The 23,341-nt window shown below is 47.0% G+C and overlaps 1 protein-coding gene across 5 annotated transcripts in view; it reads right to left on the minus strand.

Moving 5' to 3' along the window:
• Nucleotides 1–23,341, minus strand: part of LOC121551201 (ubiquitin carboxyl-terminal hydrolase 36-like) — a 38,946-nt gene that overhangs the window by 7,776 nt on the left and 7,829 nt on the right. For 2 of the 5 annotated variants that reach the window (XR_006658135.1, XM_041863752.2), the window contains exons 2-17: nucleotides 21,705–21,985; nucleotides 21,171–21,392; nucleotides 20,443–20,553; nucleotides 15,481–15,564; nucleotides 14,729–14,831; nucleotides 14,484–14,551; nucleotides 14,169–14,239; nucleotides 13,327–13,409; nucleotides 13,103–13,214; nucleotides 12,728–12,868; nucleotides 12,308–12,408; nucleotides 11,699–11,882; nucleotides 11,031–11,399; nucleotides 7,030–7,242; nucleotides 2,433–2,563; nucleotides 1,362–2,087 (exon numbers count right to left, since the gene is read on the minus strand). Coding sequence is in view for 4 of the 5 variants with exons in the window: in XM_041863752.2 (XP_041719686.2) it covers nucleotides 1,362–2,087; nucleotides 2,433–2,563; nucleotides 7,030–7,242; nucleotides 11,031–11,399; nucleotides 11,699–11,882; nucleotides 12,308–12,408; nucleotides 12,728–12,868; nucleotides 13,103–13,214; nucleotides 13,327–13,409; nucleotides 14,169–14,239; nucleotides 14,484–14,551; nucleotides 14,729–14,831; nucleotides 15,481–15,564; nucleotides 20,443–20,553; nucleotides 21,171–21,392; nucleotides 21,705–21,972 (2,987 nt within the window). In the remaining variant the exon portion in view is untranslated. The remainder of the gene's footprint in view (nucleotides 1–1,361; nucleotides 2,088–2,432; nucleotides 2,564–7,029; nucleotides 7,243–11,030; nucleotides 11,400–11,698; nucleotides 11,883–12,307; nucleotides 12,409–12,727; nucleotides 12,869–13,102; nucleotides 13,215–13,326; nucleotides 13,410–14,168; nucleotides 14,240–14,483; nucleotides 14,552–14,728; nucleotides 14,832–15,480; nucleotides 15,565–20,442; nucleotides 20,554–21,170; nucleotides 21,393–21,704; nucleotides 21,986–23,341) is intronic. The other 3 variants (XM_041863753.2, XM_041863755.2, XM_041863754.2) reach the window with 3 other exon arrangements.

The raw sequence follows: 23,341 nt of genomic DNA on the forward strand, positions 1-23,341 counted from the left end.
CTCCTCCCAGACCTGGACTAAAGCATCCGCCAACTCCTGGACAGTCTGTGGTGCAACGTGGCGTTGGTGGATGGAGCGAGACATGATGTACCAGATGTGCTCAATTGGATTCAGGTCTGGGGAACAGGCGGGCCAGTCCATAGCATCAATGCCTTCCTCTTGCAGGAACTGCTGACACACTCCAGCCACATGAGGTCTAGCATTGTCTTACATTAGGAGGAACCCAGGGCCAACCGCACCAGCATATGGTCTCACAAGGGGTCTGAGGATCTCATCTCGGTACCTAATGGCAGTCAGGCTACCTCTAGCGAGCACATGGAGGGCTGTGCGGCCCCCCAAAGAAATGACACCCCACACCATGACTGACCCACCGCCAAACCGGTCATGCTGGAGGATGTTGCAGGCAGCAGAACGTTCTCCACGGCGTCTCCAGACTCTGTCACGTCTGTCACATGTGCTCAGAGTGAACCTGCTTTCATCTGTGAAGAGCACAGGGCGCCAGTGGCGAATTTGCCAATCTTGGTGTTCTCTGGCAAATGCCAAACGTCCTGCACGGTGTTGGGCTGTAAGCACAACCCCCACCTGTGGACGTCGGGCCCTCATACCACCCTCATGGAGTCTGTTTCTGACCGTTTGAGCAGACACATGCACATTTGTGGCCTGCTGGAGGTCATTTTGCAGGGCTCTGGCAGTGCTCCTCCTGCTCCTTCTTGCACAAAGGCGGAGGTAGCAGTCCTGCTGCTGGGTTGTTGCCCTCCTACGGCCTCCTCCACGTCTCCTGATGTACTGGCCTGTCTCCTGGTAGCGCCTCCATGCTCTGGACACTACGCTGACAGACACAGCAAACCTTCTTGCCACAGCTCGCATTGATGTGCCCTACCTGAGCCACTTGTGTGGGTTGTAGACTCCATCTCATGCTACCACTAGAGTGAAAGCACCGCCAGCATTCAAAAGTGACCAAAACATCAGCCAGGAAGCATAGGAACTGAGAAGTGGTCTGTGGTCACCACCTGCAAAACCACTTCTTTATTGGGGGTGTCTTGCTAATTGTCTATAATTTCCACCTGTTGTCTATTCCATTTGCACAACAGCATGTGAAATGTATTGTCAATCAGTGTTGCTTCCTAAGTGGACAGTTTGATTTCACAGAAGTGTGATCGACTTGGAGTTACATTTGTGTTGTTTAAGTGTTCCCTTTATTTTTTTGAGCAGTGTATAAAAAATGTAGTATTTTATGCGTTGGACCTTTTAACTGAAATGTTTACTGATGCAGGTCTAAAGCCACATGACCAGACAGACAAATCCTCTGCAATTTATCTAACTTTTCTAGCTATAATATCACAATAACATTTGAAAGTGACCTTTCTGAAACAGAACGTGTTGATGTTGCTTCCTCCGGTCCCTCCTCAAATCTCCTCCTTTTCCTCTTCCTCCTCCTGTTCATCATCGTCACAGTGTCCGTACTCTGCTCTCCTTGATTCGCATCACACTGGTGCTCCATTGGAACCAACTGGAGCTTACTCTCTGGCTGGGGATGGGGCTGCTTTGGTTGTTCCAGGGCTCCTTTGTCAGGGGGGCTGAGGTTCCATGATCCCCCCTGACACCAGTCCTCCTCTTGGGCCGGCGGAGGAGCCTCCAGATGAGACTGGACCCTTTCCCTGTGGTTCTCTGATGCATCTCCATCCACCTCCTCCCTCTTCCTCTTCTTTCTCCTTTTCCTCCTCTTCCTCTCGCTGGCCGGTTCGATCGGCTCGGGCTCATTGGGGATGTCTGGGACGACGGAGGCCAGTGCTGGCTCTGGCTCTCCGCCTTCCAGTTCAGAATGACGCCGTTTCTTCGTCTTCTTCTTCTTCTTCTTCTTAAAGGAGGTGGTGGTGGCGGCGCTGCTTGGGCCAGGCTCTGACAGACTGGAGCTGAGGGTCTTGTCAGGTTTGGGGCTCTTTGGAAGGTGGGGCTGAAGCCCATTTGTTTGTGGAGAGAGGGTGGAGTTTAGTTTCTGTGGACTCTGATTCTTAGATGGGATGCCTGAATGGACATGGTGGGCTGCGGGAGGAGATTGCAGTTGGGGTGAATGGAACGGACCAACCCTGAGGGGGGAATGAGAAGAACATGATCAACAACAAAATATGAGAAATTCAAACCATCCAGCAAAATATTGAACACAATGTATAGGCTTGTGTGTTGTTTCAAATGTTAACTAACGGGACAATAAACCAGAAAATGGGTGAATGGCTGGGCTTGTGGCTACACCAGTGAGAACTGGGTGATGTTCAGTAGAGCATACTGTAACAAACTGCTTTGAAAAGGGAAAACGGAATGTAGAGTTTTCAAAAAAATTTACTCAAACTGTTTACAATTGTTTTCTCCTGTTTTGTGGCTAACTGGACACAATGCTGTGTACGGTCTGAGGTGAGGTGTGGTGCGGGTCGTACCTGTGACTGTGAGTGGGTGAGGTGGAGGTGAGGGTGTTAAGTTGAGCAGGATGCGTGCGGTCACTGGACGGATGGTGTGGCAGGTGGGGGTGTTGAGCCTCAGTGTTGCTCGGACTCCGGCTGCGACTGGCCTGCAGTTATCGACAAAAATAAAAACTTGGTGGTCTAAAAGAAAAATTGCCATGAACGTGACAAAAAAGGAGGAATGATCAAATAAGGAGGAAGGAATCATTGTAAAGATGGAGGAAAGAATGAAGGGAGGGAGAACAAAAACAGGAGAGGATGGTATGGCAGAGAAGAATTACAAATGGTTAGAAGAAAATAATTGGAACTGAAACAAAAAAGACAATCCATTCTAAAAAGAGAAGACTACTAGTACAGGGCTCTCCAACCCTGTTCCTGTAGAGATACTGTCCTGTAGGTTTTAACTCCAACCCTGTTCCTGTAGAGATACCGTCCTGTAGGTTTTAACTCCAACCCTGTTCCTGTAGAGATACTGTCCTGTAGGTTTTAACTCCAACCCTGTTCCTGTAGAGATACTGTCCTGTAAGTTTTCAATCCAAACCCAGTTGTAACTAACCTGATTCAGCTTATCAACCAGCTAATTATTAGAATCAGGTGCGCTAGATTAGGGTTGGAGCTAAAACCTACAGGACGGTATCTTTCCAGGAACAGTGCTCCAGTTAAAACCTACAGGACGGTATCTCTCCAGGAACAGTGCTCCAGTTAAAACCTACAGGACGGTATCTCTCCAGGAACAGTGCTCCAGTTAAAACCTACAGGACGGTATCTCTCCAGGAACAGTGCTCCAGTTAAAACCTACAGGAAAGCATCTCTCCAGGTACAGGGTTGGAGAGCCCTGTACTAGAGTATGTGGTTGGTTAGACAGGAGAACAGGAACACAGACACAGTGTACTAGTCTTGCATAGGGCTGGGCGGTATACTGTATTTAACTATACACACACACCGGTATTGATGCACGGAGCGGTTAGAGTTTTTACTTCACCTTCTATAACCATTTCAATGGTTGGTTTGTTAAACGTGATACGCAACTCTGGTGCGCATATTGTCAGTTTTTATAGTTTACTACGTTTGCTACTCGAGTCATCTCTCTCCCCCCCTCTCCTCTTGCTGCTCAGCCTCTGCTGCATGCCGCCAACCACACCAAGCCCTGCCCAGTCACTCAAGGAGAGAGCAGTTGCTCGACCACGGAGTCTCAAGCACTTTCTTGCCATTCACTCTGCATGGTCAGATGGATGCAACAATCTTGGTGACATGCTGCTTTCCACAAGCGTTCTATTCACTATTAGTTTGTGTATCTTACTGTCTGCAAACTACTATCTGCTAGTTTGTCTTTTCTTAGCAAGGTGTTGCTAAAATAATTTGTGTTAGCCGCTAATGCTAAATCGCTAGTTAGTAAATTTAGCAAGGTAGCTAGCCAGCTAAGAGTCAGAGCAAGTTCCTACCCTGTCAATAATTCCTCCCTGGTTTATTCATTCATTGTCATGTCAAACAACAATGTATTCAAGGTGCTGCCCACTATATTCCAACTATAGAATTAGAATAATAATTATATTTCCATGATTCCAACAGTTCACCAATTAACTACATTTTTTGCCCATATCTGTGTGGCACAGTGTGGAAATTATAATAATAAAAGTGCAGGAAATGCAGAAATGGAGTTGGATTGAAGAGTATAAATGGAGATATTGATATCACTTATAATTTGTGTTGCCACCTTAGGGTCATGAATTACTCAAAGCATTTTTAGAACTTTGATTATTTCAAAACCATTATTCATAAAAAATTAAAAACATGATATATGAGCTGCCCAGTGACGCGAGTCTACCAGACGAGCTAAATGCCTTTTATGCTCGCTTCGAGGCAAGCAACACTGAAGCATGCATGAAAGCACCAGCTGTTCCGGACGACTGTGTGATCACGCTCTCCGTAGCCGATGTGAGCAAGACCTTTAAACAGGTCAACATTCACAAGGCCGCGGGGCCAGACGGGTTACCAGGACGTGTACTCAGAGCATGCGCGGACCAACTGGCAACTGTCTTCACTGACATTTTTATCCTCTCCTTGACCGAGTCTGTAATACCTACATGTTTCAAGCAGATCACCACAGTCCCTGTGTCCAAGGAAGCAAAGGTAACCTGCCTAAATGACTACCGCCCCGTAGCACTCACATGGGTAGCCATGAAGTGCTTTGAAAGGCTGGTCATGGCTAACATTAACACCATCATCCCGGAAACCCTAGACCCACTCCAATTCGCATACCGCCCCAACAGATGACACACAATCTCAATCTCACTCCACACAGCCCAATCGCACTCCCACATATCTTGCATTACTCATTTCATATGTATACTGTATTCTATAATATTCTACTGTATCTTAGTCCATGCCACTGTCATTGCTTGTCCATATGTGTATATATTCTTAAATGTAATTCCTTACTTAGATGTGTGTGTGTGTGTATATGTTGTGAAATTGTTAGATATTACTGCACTGTCGGAGCTAGAAGCACAAGCATATTGCAACACACGCAATAACATCTACTAAACGCGTGTATGTGACAAATAATTTGATTTGGACAAAAGGAACACCTATGTGAGAATGCTGTTCATTGACTACAGCTCAGCGTTCAATACCAGTGCCCACAAAGCTCATCACTAAGCTAAGGACCCTGGGACTAAACACCTCCCTCTGCTGGATCCTGGACTTCCTGACAGGCCACCCCCAGGTGGTAAGGTTAGGCAACAACACATCTGCCACGCTGATCCTCAACACGGGGCCCCTCAGGGGTGGGTGCTTAGGTCCCCCCTGTTCACTCAAATGCGTGGCCAAGCATGACTCCAACACCATCATTAAGTTTGCTGACGACACAACAGTGGTAGGCCTGATCACTGACAACGATGAGACAGCCTATAGGGAGGAGGTGAGAGACCTAGCAGTGTGGTGCCAGGACAACAACCTCTCCCTCAACGTGAGCAAGACAAAGGAGATGATCGTGGACTACAGGAAAAGGATGGCCGAACATGCTCCCATTCACATCAACAGGGCTGTAGTAGAGTTTCAAGTTCCTTGGTGTCCACATCACCAACAAACTATCATGGTCCAAACACACCAAGACTGTCGTGAAGAGGGCACGACAACACCTTTTCCCCCTCAGGAGACTGAAAAGATTTGGCATGGGTCCCCAGATCCTCAAAAGGTTCTACAGCTGCACCATCGAGAGCATCCTGACCGGTTGCGTCACCGCCTGGTATGGCAACTGCTCTGCATCCGACCTCAAGGCGCTACAGAGGGTAGCGCGTACAGCCCAGTACATCACTGGGGCCAAGCTTCCTGCCATCCAGGACCTATATACTAGGCAGTGTCAGAGGAAGGCCCCAAAAATTGTCAAAGACTACAGTCACCCAAGTCATAGACGGTTCTCTCTGATACCGCATGGCAAGCGGTACCGGAGCGCCAAGTCTAGGTCCAAAAGGATCCTTAACAGCTTCTACCCTCAAGCCATAAGACTGCTGGCCAATTAATCAAATGGCCACCCATACTATTTACATTGACGTTTGATTTTACACTGCTGCTACTCGCTGTTCATTATCTATGCATAGTCACTTTACCCCTACCTACATGTACAAATTACCTTGACTAACCTGTATCCCGCACATTGATTCGGTACCGGTACACTCTGTTCATAGCCTCAGTATTGTATTTCATTGTGTTACTTACTTTTATTTAGTAAATATTTTCTTAACTATTTCTTGAACTGCATTGTTGGTTAAGGGCTTGTAAGTAAGCATTTCCCGGTAACCTGTTGTATTCAGCGCATGTGACCTAAAATTTGATTTGATATTTTGTCCATATCGCCCAGCCCTAGTCTTACACTACAGTTAGTTGGTTTGATAGATCCAATTATCATACAATCAATTTGATAGGATAATACTGAACACACCTTTTGAAGAGTCAGGGATAGGGGGGAGGAGGAAGCAGGCAACAAAGACACTACATGCTTCCAAGGCCAAGACCGGTGAAACCAGCTGTATTGCTGATAGACTATAACTAGGGCCCTGTGTTTTGGTTAATCATGTCACATGACCTGGATTTTAACCTTTATTTTAAGTCTGTTCCAGAACTGAGAATTAGAACAAAAATGAACTCAATTGTCTGAGGATGGTGCTGGACCATCTGACAAAGGGGACAGTTTGATGAAAAAGCTTTAAAAAAAAAACAGTTAAACCACAGGTCATGTGACATGATTAACAAAAACACAGGGCCCTAACTATCAAGACAACTATAAGACCTAGCCCATTTTCCAGTCTCGCATCATCTCTGTGTGAGCTAGTGCTTACTTGCGTCAGAGAGCTTTAAAAACAGACAACATACTACTTCCTGTTACTCCTGCGACAAAGATCCACCGTCAATCGGAGACAGGCAAACTCATCCACAAGGTATTTACAGGCATTAATCACATGTCGAGTGTCTCCGTTTTAAAAACCTGACACAAACCTCTCGCACTAGTCAGCACTGGCTTGCCCAGACAGCGCGGTAGTGGCTACTGACGCTTTCACGGTGTCTCTAGTCTCACCTTCTTGGCAGAGAGGGCCAGTTTTTTGGCGGGTGGGGGAGACGTGGTGCTGGTGGGTGAAGCCGTGATGTTGTTGAGGGCGTGGGGTTTTAGCTTGACCGTCTTCTGCTCCTCTGTGCCCACGGGCTCCAAACTCTTGGCGGGGGAGGCCATGCCGTTCCTAGGGGGGGTGGACATCCCACCGACCGGTGCACTTTTGGTACCCATGGAATCCTGGATGACACAATAGCAAGCATTTGGTTCTGATTAATAACGTGACCAGAAACCAATGACATACAGCCAAACTGACCATCTTATATCTGTATCGTACAGTGAGGGGAAAAAGTATTTGATCCCCTGCTGATTTTGTACATTTGCCCACTGACAAATAAATGATGTCTATAATTTTAATGGTAGGTTTATTTGAACAATGAGACAGAATAACAACAAAGAAAATCCTAAAAAACGCATGTCAAAAATGTTATAAATTGATTTGCATTGTAATGAGGGAAATAAGTATTTGACCCCCTCTCAATCAGAAAGATTTCTGGCTCCCAGGTGTCTTTTATACAGGTAACGAGCTGAGATTAGGAGCACACTCTTTAAGGGAGTGCTCCTAATCTAAGCTTGTTACCTGTATAAAAGACACCTGTCCACAGAAGCAATCAATCAATCAGATTCCAAACTCTCCACCATGGCCAACACCAAAGAGCTCTCCAAGGATGTCAGGGACAAGATTGTAGACTTACACAAGACTGGAATGGGCTACAAGACCATCGCCAAGCAGCTTGGTGAGAAGGTGACAACAGTTGGTGCGATTATTCGTCAATGGAAGAAAGACAAAAGACCTGTCAATCTCCCTCGGCCTGGGGCTCCATGTAAGATCTCACCTCATAGAGTTGCAATGATCATGAGAACGGTGAGGAATCAGCCCAGAACTACACGAGAGGATCTTGTCAATGATCTCAAGGCAGCTGGGACCATAGTCACCAAGAAAACAATTGGTAACACACTACGCCGTGAAGGACTGAAATCCTGCAGCACCCGCAAGGTCCCCCTGCTCAAGAAAGCACATATACAGGGCCGTCTGAAGTTTGCCAATGAACATCTGAATGATTCAGAGGAGAACTGGGTGAAAGTGTTGTGGTCAGATGAGACCAAAATCGAGCACTTTGGCATCAACTCAACGTGTTTGGAGGAGGAGGAATGCTGCCTATGACCCCAAGAACACCATCCCCACTGTCAAACATGGAGGTGGAAACATTATGCTTTGGGGGTGTTTTTCTGCTAAGGGGACAGGACAACTTCACCGCATCAAAGGGACGATGGACGGGGCCATGTACCGTCAAATCTTGGGTGAGAACCTCCTTCCCTCAGCCAGGGCATTGAAAATGGGTCATGGATGGGTATTCCAGCATGACAATGACCCAAAACACACGGCCAAGGCAACAAAGGAGTGGCTCAAGATGAAGCACATTAAGGTCGTGGAGTGGCCTAGCCATTCTCCAGACCTTAATCCCATAGAAAATCTGTGGAGGGAGCTGAAGGTTCGAGTTGCCAAACGTCAGCCTCGAAACCTTAATGACTTGGAGAAGATCTGCAAAGAGGAGTGGAACAAAATCCCTCCTGAGATGTGTGCAAACCTGGTGGCCAACTACAAGAAACATCTGACCTCTGATTGCCAACAAGGGTTTTGCCACCAAGTACTAAGTCATGTATTGCAGAGGGGTCAAATACTTATTTCCCTCATTAAAATGCAAATCAATTTATAACATTTTTGACATGCGTTTTTCTGGATTTTTTTATTGTTATTTGGTCTCTCACTGTTCAAATAAACCTACCATTAAAATTATAGACTGATCATGTCTTTGTCAGTGGGCAAACGTACGAAATCAGCAGGGGATCAAATACTAACATGAACTAACATGACTGGGCTATGAAGTAATGGGAACTATTACGTTCTGATGGAGGGAAGCATATGTACAGTGCATTCGGAAAGTATTCAGACCCCTTGACTTTTCCCACATTGTTTTACGTTTCAGCCTTATTCTAACATGGATTAAATTGTTCTCTCTCTAATCTACACACAATACCCCATAATGACAAAGCAAAAATAGGATTTTAGAAATGTTTGCAAATGCATTAAAAATAAACTGATATAACATTTACGTCATTTAGCAGACGCTCTTATCCAGAGCGACTTACATTATTATTTTTCATACCCCCTGTGGGAATCGAACCCACAACCCTGGCGTTGCAAACGCCATGCTCTATCAACTGAGCTACATCCCTGCCGGCCATTCCCTCCCCTACCCTGGACGACGCTGGGCCAATTGCGCGCCGCCCCATGGGTCTCCCGGTCACGGCCGGCTACGACAGAGCCAGGATTCGAACCAGGATCTCTAGTGGCACAGCTAGCACTGCGATGCAGTGCCTTAGACCACTGCGCCACTCAGGAGACATGAGTGGCGCAGTTACATAAGTATTCAGACGCTTTACTCAGTACTTTGTTGAAGCACCTTTGGCAGCGATTACAGCCTCAAGTCTTCTTGGGTATGACGATACAAGCTTGGCACACCTGTATTTGGGGAGTTTCTCCCATTCTTCTCAGCAGATCCTCTCAAGCTCGGTCAGGTTGGATGGGGAGCGTCGCTGCACAGCTATTTTCAGGTCTCTCCAGAAATGTTAGATCGGGTTCAAGTCCAGGCTCTGGCTGGGCCACTCAAGGATATTTAGAGACTTGTCCCAAAGCCACTCCTGCATTGTCTTGGCTGTGTGCTTAGGGTCGTTGTCCTGTTGGAAGGTGAACCTTTGCCCCAGTCTGAGGTCCTGAGCGCTCTGGAGCAGATTTTCATCAAGGATCTCTCTGTACTTAGCTCCATTCATCTTTCCCTCAATCCTGAATAAGTCTCCCAGTCCCTGCCGCTGAAAAACAGCCCCACAGCATGATGCTACCACCACCATACTTCACCATAGGGATGGTGTCAGGTTTCCTCCAGACGTGACGCTTGGCATTCAGGCCAAAGAGTTCAATCTTGGTTTCATCAGACCAGAGAATCTTGTTTCTCATTGTCAGAGAGTCCTTTAGGTGCCTTTTGGCAAACTCCAAGCGGGTTGTCATATGCCTTTTACTGAGGAGTGGCTTCCGTCGGGCCACTCTACCATAAAGGCATGATTGGTGGAGTGCTGCAGAGATGTTTGTCCTTCTGGAAGGTTCTCCCATCTCCGCAGAAGAACTCTGGAGCTCTGTCAGAGTGACCATCGGGTTCTTGGTCACCTCCCTGACCAAGGCCCTTCTCCCCCGATTGCTCAGTTTGGCCGGGCGGAAGAGTCTTGGTGGTTCCAAACTTCTTCCATTTAAGAATGATGGAGGCCACTGTGTTCTTGGGGACCTTCAACGATTCAGGAATGTTTTGGTACCCTTCTCCAGATCTGTGCCTCGACAATCCTGTCTAGGAGCGCTACGGACAATTCCTTCGACCTCATGGCTTGGTTTTTGCTCCGACATGCACTGTCAACTGTGGGACCTTATATAGACAGGTGTGACCCTTACAAATCATGTCCAATCAATTGAATTTACCACAGGTGGACTCCAATCAAGGTGTAGAAACATCTCAAGGATGATCAATAGAAACAGGATGCACCTGAGTTCAATTTCGAGTCTCATAGCAAAGTGTCTGAATACTTATGTAAATAAGGTATGTATTTTTTTTTACACATTTGCAAAAATTTATAAAACCTGTTTTCGCTTTGTCATTATGGGGTATTGTGTGTAGATTGATGAGGAAAACATGTAATTTAATCCATCCTAGAATAAGGCTGTAACGTAACAAAATGTGGAAAAAGTCAAGGGGTCTGAATACTTTCCGAATGCACTGTAAATGAGACAACGTGCATGTTTGAGATATGCAAATTCTCATCCTGTACGTGACAGCAATTATATAAGAGCACATTTTGTGCAGTTATAGTAGACAGACTGGCCGTCCAATAAAAGGCACAATATATTGGAACTAGTGCTGTACCTTTGAGTCGGAGGTGTCTGCCGAGGAGGAGTCCGACAGGGACTTGAGTGAGGTAGATGCTGCCAGACCCCTGCCCCCCTGGTTCCCGTGCCTCCTGTCTCCTCCGTCCGACCTGCTGCCCACGCCGTTGGAGGAGGGGGCAGGGGTGCTGCTGCGCGCCTGGGGCTGCTGAGGGGGACAGGGCTTCTTCAGCTTCTTGAAGGGCTCCTCGATCAGCGTGGGTCCGCCCGCTAGCCTGGGGGGGGCGTGGGCAGCGGACGACGTCCCGTTGGACATCCTGTTGGGCTGCTGGGAGCCGTTCCTAGACACGGGTATGCCCAGGCCGCCATCCACGGACTGGATCTTACGCAGCTGGAAAGGGTCCAGTTTCTGCAGCGAAAGAAGAGACATGGTTCAGTGACCAAGCCTTGGGACAAGAGTCAACAACACTCCATACAATACATCCAGGAGAAGATACAAAGTCCCCAGGTTCAGAACAAAGAGGCAGGGCCAGCTTAATCTCATCAGCCATCAGGCTACTGAACAATGGTATAATGTATATTACATTGTATAAGGCCAGTATAGTTCATGTCAGTGTCCTATTTGAAGCATTCTGTATTGTATTGATTTCCATGCAAATGGACAATAAAAGTATCACATCGTATCGAAGGCAGCAAGTCTATTCATACCGTATTGCTTTCAAACGTTCTGATGATGGACCGTTCTGCCAGCCTGTCCCATACCTTGGTGACCTGCGGAGAGGAGAGGGGCCTGTTGAGGTTGGTCTTCCTGAACTGTTCTGACGTCGCTACGTTCTTCCCCATTCCCTGCTTGGTGATCTGGCCGTCCACGTTCTTCTTGGTCTCTGGGATCCTAACGGACAAAGAGCAGGTACGGTCAATATGTAGAACAAAACAATCAGCAAATCGTCACTAGTAACCAACAGACCTGGGTTAGATACTTTCAAATACTTGAGCTGTGCTTGGTTTAGCTTGCCGTGTATAATGGAACCTATTGAATAGTTATAACAGTTGGTAGAGCATGGTGCTTGCAACGCCAGGGTGTGGGTTAGATTTTTTTTTTAGCTACTACTGTAAGTCGCTCTGGATAAGAGTCTGCTAAATGATTAAAATGTAATGTAAAATGTAACAGAGTAAACTCGATGCTAAATACTTCCAGGGCTCACTTGAAAAAGGTCTCTCAATGTGACTTCCCTGGTAAAAAAAGAAAAAGGTATTTGAACGTGTCAGACATCTGTATTCCACCCAGGTCTGGTAACTATATTGTTAACGTCTTACCTCAGGTAGAATAGGACATAGGCTTGCTGATTGAGGACTACTTTGATGTTACTGGAATGGACCATCGAGTCATTCATCTGGTACCATTGCCCGTTGCTGGCCTGTGAAGACAACGGAAATATAAAATGGGCTTTTCTAAATGAAGTTAAGGGACATCCCACAGTAGAGACTAAACACAGATTAACAGGATGGTTCACTTTTTAAAAAGTCTTAGCTCATTTCCACTAGCATTGCTCCAAAGAGGCAAACCAGGAAATTCTGAACGTTGCTAAATAACCAGCTAACAAACTTAAACTGTTCTGATAAAACTGTGATAATGAAAATCAAAACTAAACTTCAAAAAGTAAATGATCCTTTTAAGACTTCCAAACAAAATCGATCTCAAAAGTAGTGTCTTCGGCCTACTGTCAGCCTCCTTACCTTGACATAGCAGTAGTAGTGGCCAGCGTGACAGCTGTACCCAGAATGCACCAAGACAGCATAGAGGCCGTACATGACCGGGTCCCCCGTGCTCTGAGACATGTAGGGGCGGATGTTCAGGAACTCTGGGTAGCCAACGTCCTAACAAAGACACAGGCGAGATAATCATCAGGGGCATGTTCAGTAGGGAGCACATTTTTTAAAAAGGGGGAGGAACTGCCTGAATTTGTCCAATAAAAACACCGATTTTAATGTTCCATTGCAAAGCATTTTGCAATTGTGTGCCCTACGGACTACGACCCAGTTAGGGTGAGAACTGTTACACTGAAACAGCATTTTTAAACAGAGTAATGACTAATGTTGTGAGCGGTTTACCTTGGTGATTTTTCCTCCACTGAAGTTGGCAAACCTCTTGAGAGACAGGGTCAGAACATTGGACGTTCGATGGACTGTGAATCGCTTTGTTGCCGGAACTTTCTTCTTACACCTGATAAAGTGTAAGCGTGTTGTTTATAAACGGCTATAAAACTAATGTGGGCCTTGTGTCCGTCTACTGCTACAGTGTGTTAGAAGTTAGAACGTCACTACACAGAACTTACTTGGCACACATGTAGGCGTTCTCGCCACTCAACACGTCGGGCTTGACAAAGAGCTCCAGGGCTCGGACGATGTTTGCTGCTTGCTGAAAAGGAACAGAGAAGACCAATCAGCACAGGCATGAAACCAAAGGGACTGACTGAAGACCACTCAGCACAGGCATGAAACCAAAGGGACAGATGGAAGACCACTCAGCACAGGCATGAAACCAAAGGGACAGATGGAAGACCACTCAGCACAGGCATGAAACCAAAGGGACAGATGGAAGACCACTCAGCACAGGCATGAAACCAAAGGGACAGATGGAAGACCACTCAGCACAGGCATGAAACCAAAGGGACTGACGGAAGACCACTCAGCACAGGCATGAAACCAAAGGGACAGATGGAAGACCACTCAGCACAGGCATGAAACCAAAGGGACTGACGGAAGACCACTCAGCACAGGCATGAAACCAAAGGGACAGATGGAAGACCACTCAGCACAGGCATGAAACCAAATAGAGTCATCAGTTGAATTCATTTGGGACAGCAAACACAACACACATCCATTAACTCTTTATTCTGGCCCAGGGATAAATCAATAGGTCTACTGATCTGACAAGAATGTATAAGTACCATTCTTCCTGGGTTTCTGCCTAGGGAGTTTTTCCTAGCCACAGTGCTTCTACATCTGCATTGCTTGCTCTTTTGGGTTTTAGGCTGGGTTTCTGAATAAGCACTTTGTGACAACTGCTGATGTCAAAAGCGCTTTATAAAATAAATGTGATCGATTGATTAGATCTGCAATTGTGAATTATTCAAGGACAGGAGGAAGATACTTTAAAAGTAAGCAAGTAACTTACTCGAATCTCCACAGCAATGTCCAAGTAAGGGTCGTACGTGTCCGACACACTTTTGCAAATGGAACACTTAACTGAAAGAGAGAAAATATAATTAATCCACTAAGGCAATTCGTCAATATGCCTTAAAAAGTAGTTATCAATGTAGCAGGGTTGGGGTCAATTCCATTTGAATTCCAGTCAGCTCAGAAAGTACAAATTCCAGTTCCAAATTGTCTTCAATGAAAAAGCATTGAAGAGAATTTGAATTTCAGTGTAGTTCCTGAATTGAAATGGAATTGACCACAACTGTGCAATATAGTAGATTGAAAGATGTACCTCGAGACCTGAGGAAACCTCCAAAGATCTGGTGGACCAATGTGGTGGCCTGTGTCGTCCGGTCTAACCTACGACCCAGAGAGAGAAATACATTCAAAAACACAAAGAACCATCCAAAAATGACAGAATGACTAAGTACAACAACAACAAAAAGATTGACGCTTTCTGAACACCCACATTCAATTCAATCCACATTTCAGTGAGGTATAAGTAGTGTCCTTCACGCGATGACTTGAAAAACTTACTTGGGGTAGCCGTTCAGACAGGCTTTCTGCATGGCATCGATGGTGTAGCGTAAAAATTCATGGGCGTCTTCCTGGCTTCCGAACCGAAAGTGCCTGGCAATTTCTGCAAGAGCAAACAAGAAACACCCCGTTAAACCAATACCAAAAGCCTCAACTCCATCCCTTATGGCTTCATCGGAAACTATCTACAACACACAATACCAGCACCACCAATCCAATCTTCCTGATGTGTTTTTGTCTCCGATGTTGGTTTGATGTGGTTTGTAACTAATGGGCTGTGCCTGTGAAAATACATGATTGTCCTCAGTGGGGGGAAATGACCTATCCATTATCAACAGGCCTACCGCATGAGACCACGCGGAGGCATTAAGCCATTCAGATTAGTCTCCTCTTAAAGGGAGGGAGAAACAGAGACCTAAACATTCTACAACCTGCTACAGTCTCCTCTTAAAGGAAAGGTTCACCCATTATTAATAATATATTGTTTTCGTGCATCTCTGAGCGATGTTCTATCGATTCCCTGGGTCATTTCATGTTTTAACGTGTATCGGAGTTATTGGCGAAATCCGGCCGGTATGGCGTAGCTCTGTGATAAAGTCGCTCTCACTACACTGGAAGTTAATAGGAATACGACTTTTAGATTGTGAAAACGTCTATCATACATGTCAGATTTCAATACTGGCCGATGTCATAACTCGGAAGAATGTCTTCTCTTGAATGAGCCATTGATCATATTTTTGCCATATTCCTACCTGGAGAAACTTGTAGGTCTAGCACATTTGTCCTATTGGTCTGCCTCTTTAGCCCAGGGTGCATGCATGGTGCCGTTGCCAGAGCTATTATAAAAGGGAAAGGGGGATACCTAGTCAGTTGTACAACTGAATGCATTCAACTGAAATGTGTCTTCCGCATTTAACCCAACCCCTCTGAATCAGAGAAGTGTGTGGGGGGTTGCCTTAAATCGACAGACATCCTTTAGAAAAGAGATAGGAATCTAATGAATGTGTAACGCCCCACCCAGCAGACTGTCGACCAATCATGTTCACGTTGTCATGCTGCGTCACACAGTTGCTAAGCTAATCGTCACGCAATCCCTTCTCAAAGTCAGTGTGTATGTTGAGAAACGTGCCTATTTTCATTGAAAGTGCATAATGTCACTATTACAACACCATACGATATTACAGATAGCAAGTTAATTATCTCAGAAAATATTTGTAATGTTGTACTTATTGTTGACGAAATCCGTGCTAATGTTGGTTTTTTGAACTAGCGCCCAATAGACTCCCATTCACTCCTTAAAGGAGAGTGCTCCTTGTCCCAGAATCGCACCGTGCGCCTATTGACATAGCATGGGCAACATTTCCCATCTTCTCAAAAATATATCTGCTGTTGCAAATGTCAGACTTCACTCTGTGAGGCACATCGATCTGCAGGTTGAACGTGGTGAGATTGTAGACTCCTAAATTGATAGTGCAGTTGAGGCGATTTTACAGCTAACTAGCTACTTTATATGCTGATATTGTCTTTGGTATCATTGTGTGTAGCTACGTTTGCTAGCTAGCTAGCCAGCCAGCCCATAGAGAGCATTGCATTGTGGATGTTGTAGTCGACTTGAGCTGCAACAGATTTTCACAACGATTTTCCATGTTGCTACCAACATTGTTATAACGCCAGAATGAAACATTTGTTCAGAAAACATATAGTTCCCACAGTGTTATTTAACACTGTAAATTAAAGGAATGAGTGGTTTTGGGTGGAGAAACAGTCTACAGTCTCCTCTTAACAGATAGAGGGGAAAGGAGACAGCACAAACTAGAGAGAAAGTTAGTTATTCAATATACTGTGCAGCCCTAGCTAAGGGTTATCACAATTATGGACATGTGCAAAGGCGAGGGAGAGAGAGGGATGAGAGAGAGCAAGGCGAGGGAGAGAGCGGGGCGCGCGAGAGAGAGAGCGGGGCGCGCGCGAGAGAGAGCGGGGCGCGAGAGAGAGAGAGCGGGGCGCGAGAGAGAGAGAGCGGGGCGCGAGAGAGAGAGCGGGGCGCGCGAGAGAGAGCGGGGCGCGCGAGAGAGAGCGGGGCGCGAGAGAGAGAGCGGGGCGCGAGAGAGAGAGAGCGGGGCGCGAGAGAGAGAGAGCGGGGCGCGAGAGAGAGAGCAGCAGGCAGGGCGAGAGGCGAGGGAGGGAGGGAGAGAGGCGAGGGAGAGAAAAAGTATCCAAATCTTATAGCGAGGAGATAGAGGTAGCTAAAGGAAAAATCTACCATTTTAGCAGAGCAGACTGTAGAGAAATTGTTAGCATTTCTGTGGGTTTGTGCAAATGCTGCTTCTCCCTGCCCGCAGTCACAAGGAGACAGAAAGGGCATCGTAGAGAGAAGGAGAGCACAGGAGGGGGGAAGAGGGTATTGCAGCAATAAGGAAGGAGAAAGACGGGCGGTAGGAAGAGGTGGACAGGACCGAGAAGGGGAACGGAAGGGTGATCCCTGGAGACAGTGCTTCTCTGACGCGAGAGAGAGAGCGGGGCGCGAGAGAGAGAGAGAGAGCGGGGCGCGAGAGAGAGAGCGGGGCGCGAGAGAGAGAGAGAGAGCGGGGCGCGAGAGAGAGAGAGAGAGCGGGGCGCGAGAGAGAGAGCGGGGCGCGAGAGAGAGAGAGAGCGGGGCGCGAGAGAGAGAGAGAGAGCGGGGCGCGAGAGAGAGAGAGAGCGGGGCGCGAGAGAGAGAGAGCGGGGCGCGAGAGAGAGAGAGAGCGGGGCGCGAGAGAGAGAGAGCGGGGCGCGAGAGAGAGAGAGAGAGCGGGGCGCGAGAGAGAGAGAGCGGGGCGCGAGAGAGAGCGGGGCGCGAGAGAGAGAGAGGAGAGCGGGGCGCAGAGAGAGAGAGAGAGAGCGGGGCGCGAGAGAGAGAGCGGGGCGCGAGAGAGAGAGCGGGGCGCGAGAGAGAGAGAGCGGGGCGCGAGAGAGAGAGCGGGGCGCGAGAGAGAGAGCGGGGCGCGAGAGAGAGAGAGAGAGCGGGCGCGAGAGAGAGAGGGAGAGAGAGCGGGGCGCGAGAGAGAGAGCGAGGCGCGAGAGAGAGAGCGGGGCGCGAGAGAGAGAGCGGGCGCGAGAGAGCGGGGCGCGAGAGAGAGCGGGGCGCGAGAGAGAGCGGGCGCGAGAGAGAGCGGGGCGCGAGAGAGAGAGAGCGGGGCACGAGAGAGAGAGAGCGGGGCACGAGAGAGCGGGGCGCGAGAGAGAGAGCGGGGCGCGAGAGAGAGCGGGGCGCGAGAGAGAGAGCGGGGCGCGAGAGAGAGCGGGGCGCGAGAGAGAGAGCGGGGCGAGAGAGAGAGCAGGGCGCGAGAGAGAGCGGGGCGCGAGAGAGAGAGCGGGGCGCGAGAGAGAGAGCAACAGGCAGGGCGAGAGGCGAGGGAGGGAGAGAGGCGAGGGAGAGAGGCGAGGGAGGGAGAGAGGCGAGGGAGAGATGCGAGGGAGAGAAAAAGTATCCACACTTATAGCGAGGAGATAGAGGTAGCTAAAGGAAAAATCTACCATTTTAGCAGAGCAGACTGTAGAGAAATTGTTAGCATTTCTGTGGGTTTGTGCAAATGCTGCTTCTCCCTGCCCGCAGTCACAAGGAGACAGAAAGGGCATCGTAGAGAGAAGGAGAGCACAGGAGGGGGGAAGAGGGTATTGCAGCAATAAGGAAGGAGAAAGACGGGCGGTAGGAAGAGGTGGACAGGACCGAGAAGGGGAACGGAAGGGTGATCCCTGGAGACAGTGCTTCTCTGACTCAGGCCCATCGCAGGCTGTTCAATGTCGTTCCAGGAGGGCCCAAACACTTCTGGTTTCCATCCTCTCCTACTATGGGACTAATTCAGACCTGGTACACCAGGTAGAAATTAAAAACGGAAGTGTTTCAGCCCTCCAGGAGCGGAATTGAACAGCCCTGCTCTCGGGGACTCTACTACTACACACACCATAAGGTAGATACAGGAAGATCACACTCCATAAGGTAGATACAGGAAGATCACACTCCCATGAAGTCTCTGCAAACTTAAACCAGTCATTCACTGTGCCAAGCTTAGACTATATTACTGACATTTGCATTGATCCGAGTGGGCATTTGAAACTTCATTTCAGGCTAAGCTCACACCATCCCTCCCCTCTATATAACAGTGTGGTGGTTGTACCATCCCTCCCCTCTATATAACAGCATATTGGTTGTACCATCCCTCCCCTCTATATAACAGCATATTGGTTGTACCATCCCTCCCCTCTAGATAACAGATAGTGGTTGTACCATCCCTCCCCTCTATATAACAGCATATTGGTTGTACCATCCCTCCCCTCTATATAACAGCATATTGGTTGTACCATCCCTCCCCTCTAGATAACAGATAGTGGTTGTACCATCCCTCCCCTCTATATAACAGTATAGTGGTTGTACCATCCCTCCCCTCTAGATAACAGTATAGTGGTTGTACCATCCCTCCCCTCTAGATAACAGATAGTGGTTGTACCATCCCTCCCCTCTAGATAACAGTATAGTGGTTGTACCATCCCTCCCCTCTAGATAACAGTCACAGCCTCACTAAGGCACTGCAGTCACGGTGACACTTCCAACCAGTGTTATGTCATCACCTTATGCATACTGCTACTGAGTCTCCAGGGTGCTCTCTCTGGCACAATGCACCATCTACGGAACGATTATATATTACAATCGATGTACGGGTAAATAACAAGTGACAAACATGCAGTACATAATATTGAATCAGATTTCTTTGGTTTTCATTTCATTAGCAAGGTTTCCATCCAATTAGCGAGATTTTTATGTGAAAGTTCTCAAATCTGCATAAAATCAATATGCGCATAATATGCACATTTTCCCACCAGAGATGTTTAAGGGATGTTTCCATCAAATTGACTTGTTGCAGATAAAAGGCTGTGCGTGATGATGTAGTGCAAAATTTCCACATACCGAATACATTTTTAAAAAGAGTTAAATGAGTTATCGCATTTTTCACTCTACTGATGGTTTTGTCACTAAAGATGTTGTGTTATATAGTGGGTGTGCCCACTCTGCTCTCTAAACAGCAGCTCACACTCGTAGATACAGTGTGGGTATAGCATACATGAGATTATTATGGACTAAAGACAAAGATTATTTGTATTTGTTAAATGGCAGTCAAGCATCGATCATGACTAGAATAAGACCCTCAATATGTATTGGAAAGGAGGCTCAAGCTCATCACCTTGCACTTTCACCACCCTGTGAAGTTCATAACTTATTTCATCTGTAGACTAATAAACTGCATTCTTTCCTGAGTCATGGTGGGAGGACCACACAATATATCATTGCGTGACTCCAATTTACTTCGATATGATGTTATTATAATCAATATTTGCGCATAAAAGCATTTCCATTACTCGCATAATTAATCGTACACAAAATCATCCCAACTTGTCAAGCGTATTTTGTTTAGTCGACATTTGCTGTTTCCATCAGGCCCGTTGTGACATGTTTTATCCGACGTACTTTACTCACATAAAAGGTTGGATGGAAACCTGGTTAGTGTTTCTGAAACTAAACTGAAATCAAGAATATAACAGCTAATCAATACCATGTACTTTACAGGCCAACAAAAATTGCAATGCTGCTAGAAACAACAAGCTTGCCTTGCACTACAATTCCAAAGACCAACACCAACTCAATAGGCAGAAACCAGCTAAACAAGAAGCATACTACTTACTTTTTAGGTCTCGGATGAAGGAGACAGGCTTGATGGCATTGCCCGTGTTGGCAAAGGCTTGGATGATGTGGTTCTGCATTATACAAATCATACAGAAACCCGACTGGTGACCTGAAATGGCACAGGAATAGAATAATGAGGGGAAGTCAAGTCCCCGTCATTACCCCAACAGACTGGGGAAGTCAAGTCCCCGTCATTACCCCAACAGACTGGGGAAGTCAAGTCCCCGTCATTACCCCAACAGACTGGGGAAGTCAAGTCCCCGTCATTACCCCAACAGACTGGGGAAGTCAAGTCCCCGTCAATACCCCAACAGACTGGGGAAGTCAAGTCCCTGTCAACACCCCAACAGACTGGGGAAGTAATTTGGCTTCCAGCACAACAGTTTGCTTAAACATATAGAAGGTCCATTGCTTATTGTGCATGTCAGATTTTGGTGTGAATGTTGGCTGTAAGGTTTATGATATGTGAATACACACAAATCCTTTGTTTTTAAGCAAACAGTATGCTTTTACTCATGGGAGTAGAGCTGTTGGACATGTGCCCCTTTCCATCCAACCTTCGAGGTAATTTCTAGACAATATATTTCTGTCCATTTAGGGGACCCGTTTAGTCTCAACAACTAGAAGAAAAATACCTGTATTGTCTATTTAATGGTTTGGCACTTCAACTCCCATATTGTGCCATTCAAAAAAGGTCTCTAAACAGAAGTCAACTAAACTACTCACAGGCACGACTGTGCTCCTTGGAGAGTAGATAGTTTGCCAGGGGCGGTGTGTAGGTGAGACACTGCACAGTGGAGTTGAGGAAGCAGGTGTTGCCAAGGTTGTGGAGGCCAGCTCCCACCCGGTAGACACGCTCCCAACGCATTGAGAGTCTGTTCCCAGGGAAGAGCATCTTCTGCGGGGCAGGGATCCCATCACTCTGGCCCCCACCTTGGTTGTCTGAAACTGGTGGATGGAGGAGTGAGATGAATTAGAGAAATTGCATGGATAATTCAGAAAAGCCAGAAAATAGTTTGGCAGACAAAGGCTCAACAATTTTGCCTAACTCGATCACTTCGCCCAAAACCCAAAGAGAGAGAAAAACGCTCATGGTGAATAGAGCTATTCTTCAATTCCACTTTCCACCAAAAGGGTAGAGAGACAATGAGGGGATTAAGAATGTCAAAGTGTGTCGAAATGCTGTGTGCAGTGAAAACTAGACAACAAACCTCTTGAATGGCTCTAGGAGAGAGTACATTTCCCAGTCAACGGCCTTACCTTGCCTCTTGATCTGAGCGGGCTCTGTGCTGGCCCTCTGCCCCGATGTGGCCCCCTCACTGCTGCGGGGGTTGAGGATCACATACTTGGTTTTGAGGCTGTCCAGCTGGTAGGAGAAGCCTTTGCTGGCCGGCTCAAACTCAATTTTCTGCAGCAGGACCTTCTTGGCCGAGGAGGCCAGCAGCTTGTTGAGGTCGCCCTCGTCGCCCGCCGAGGAGTCCTTCCGGCCGGGCTTCAGGGCTTCCTTGAGCTTGTCCACTATAGGCATCGTTTGAGCATCACTGTGGATGACAGAGAGGGTGAGATTCAGGGATCAGAATCACCTTTGCTTACATGTACCAAGGAATTTGACCTGGTGAAATAGTGCTGACAATGACAAAACTGAAAACATAGACAAAATAATGAAGACATAATCCACACAGGCCTACAGTATAGATACAGCAAAAACAGAACCATTACACATAACAACAAGGCCAGTTTGAGACTACTCACAATTAAATCTAGGCTAACTAAAATATTTAGTCACATTAGGAACAAACACTAAATTCCACAGTGTGTATATTTTTCAGCCTGCCTAGGAATAAAAGTCATGATACCATAATAATAAACCTTGAAAAGCTTACTGAGCAGCAATTGGTCTCAACCCTGTGTTGCACAGCCACAATATCCAGTCCACAGTACAGCACTGCAGCTTCATAATTCCCCCAGAGAGAGAGGCTACTGTAGCAGTGAATTTCAATTTCCTGTCAGTGATTCCTAAACTGGTATCCCAGACTGTAAACCCTGGCTGTAAGCGTGGACCTAGTGCTTTTCGGGAGAGAGAGCAGCATATTATGGCAGGAGGACTGAGTGTATCTGAGGAGTCAGGCTGGGACTTGGCAGCTGTCCCTGTGGTTATGCAAGACAGAGGAGGCGGGCGGGCATGGTGTGTGTGTTCATGCTCGTGTGTAGCGGGGAGTGGGACTCGACACAAGCACAGCTGCTGTCTACCAGGTCAGATACTCATGTTCTGACTATTCCTACATCAATCAAGTCATCGCCATTACCAACCAGCAACCACCCAACAGTCCACTGTCACAACAAAGGAAAGACTGGTGTGGTACAGTCCTGCTGTTACATGTCCTCAGAATGCCTTTAGTTAGGTCTATGTGCAATCTTTGTTTTCATTTATTCAGTTGTAACCGTCTATACTATTTTCACTTCAGGGCCCGTATTCATAGTGTTAGAGGAGTGTTGAGCTCAAATAAGTTAGCCTTTTAGATATTCTAGTGAATACATGGACAGCGGAAAGCTGATCCTAGATCAGCACTCCTAGTCTGAGACGTTTATGAATACAGGCCAGGTTGGTTATGCTCTAAGAAAAGCTAGAGAATTGGTTTGAAAAGACACAAGCGTCACTTGTATGCTTAACATGGGACTGAGTAGTGAATTAGGCAAGATACTGGTCCTCCGTAGCTCAATTGGTAACGCATGGCTCGTGGGTTCCATTCCCAGGACCAGCTAGACGTAAAATGTATGCACGGATGACTAAGTTACTTTGGATAAAATAGTCTATGGCATATATTATATCTGTACCTACTGTCTAGCATCCGGAGCTGGTAAATCTACCAGAACACCAGCAACAACTGGCCCTTTAA

This window comes from Coregonus clupeaformis, unplaced genomic scaffold, assembly GCF_020615455.1.
Source record: "Coregonus clupeaformis isolate EN_2021a unplaced genomic scaffold, ASM2061545v1 scaf0047, whole genome shotgun sequence".
In the NCBI taxonomy this organism is placed as follows: Eukaryota; Metazoa; Chordata; class Actinopteri; order Salmoniformes; family Salmonidae; genus Coregonus; species Coregonus clupeaformis.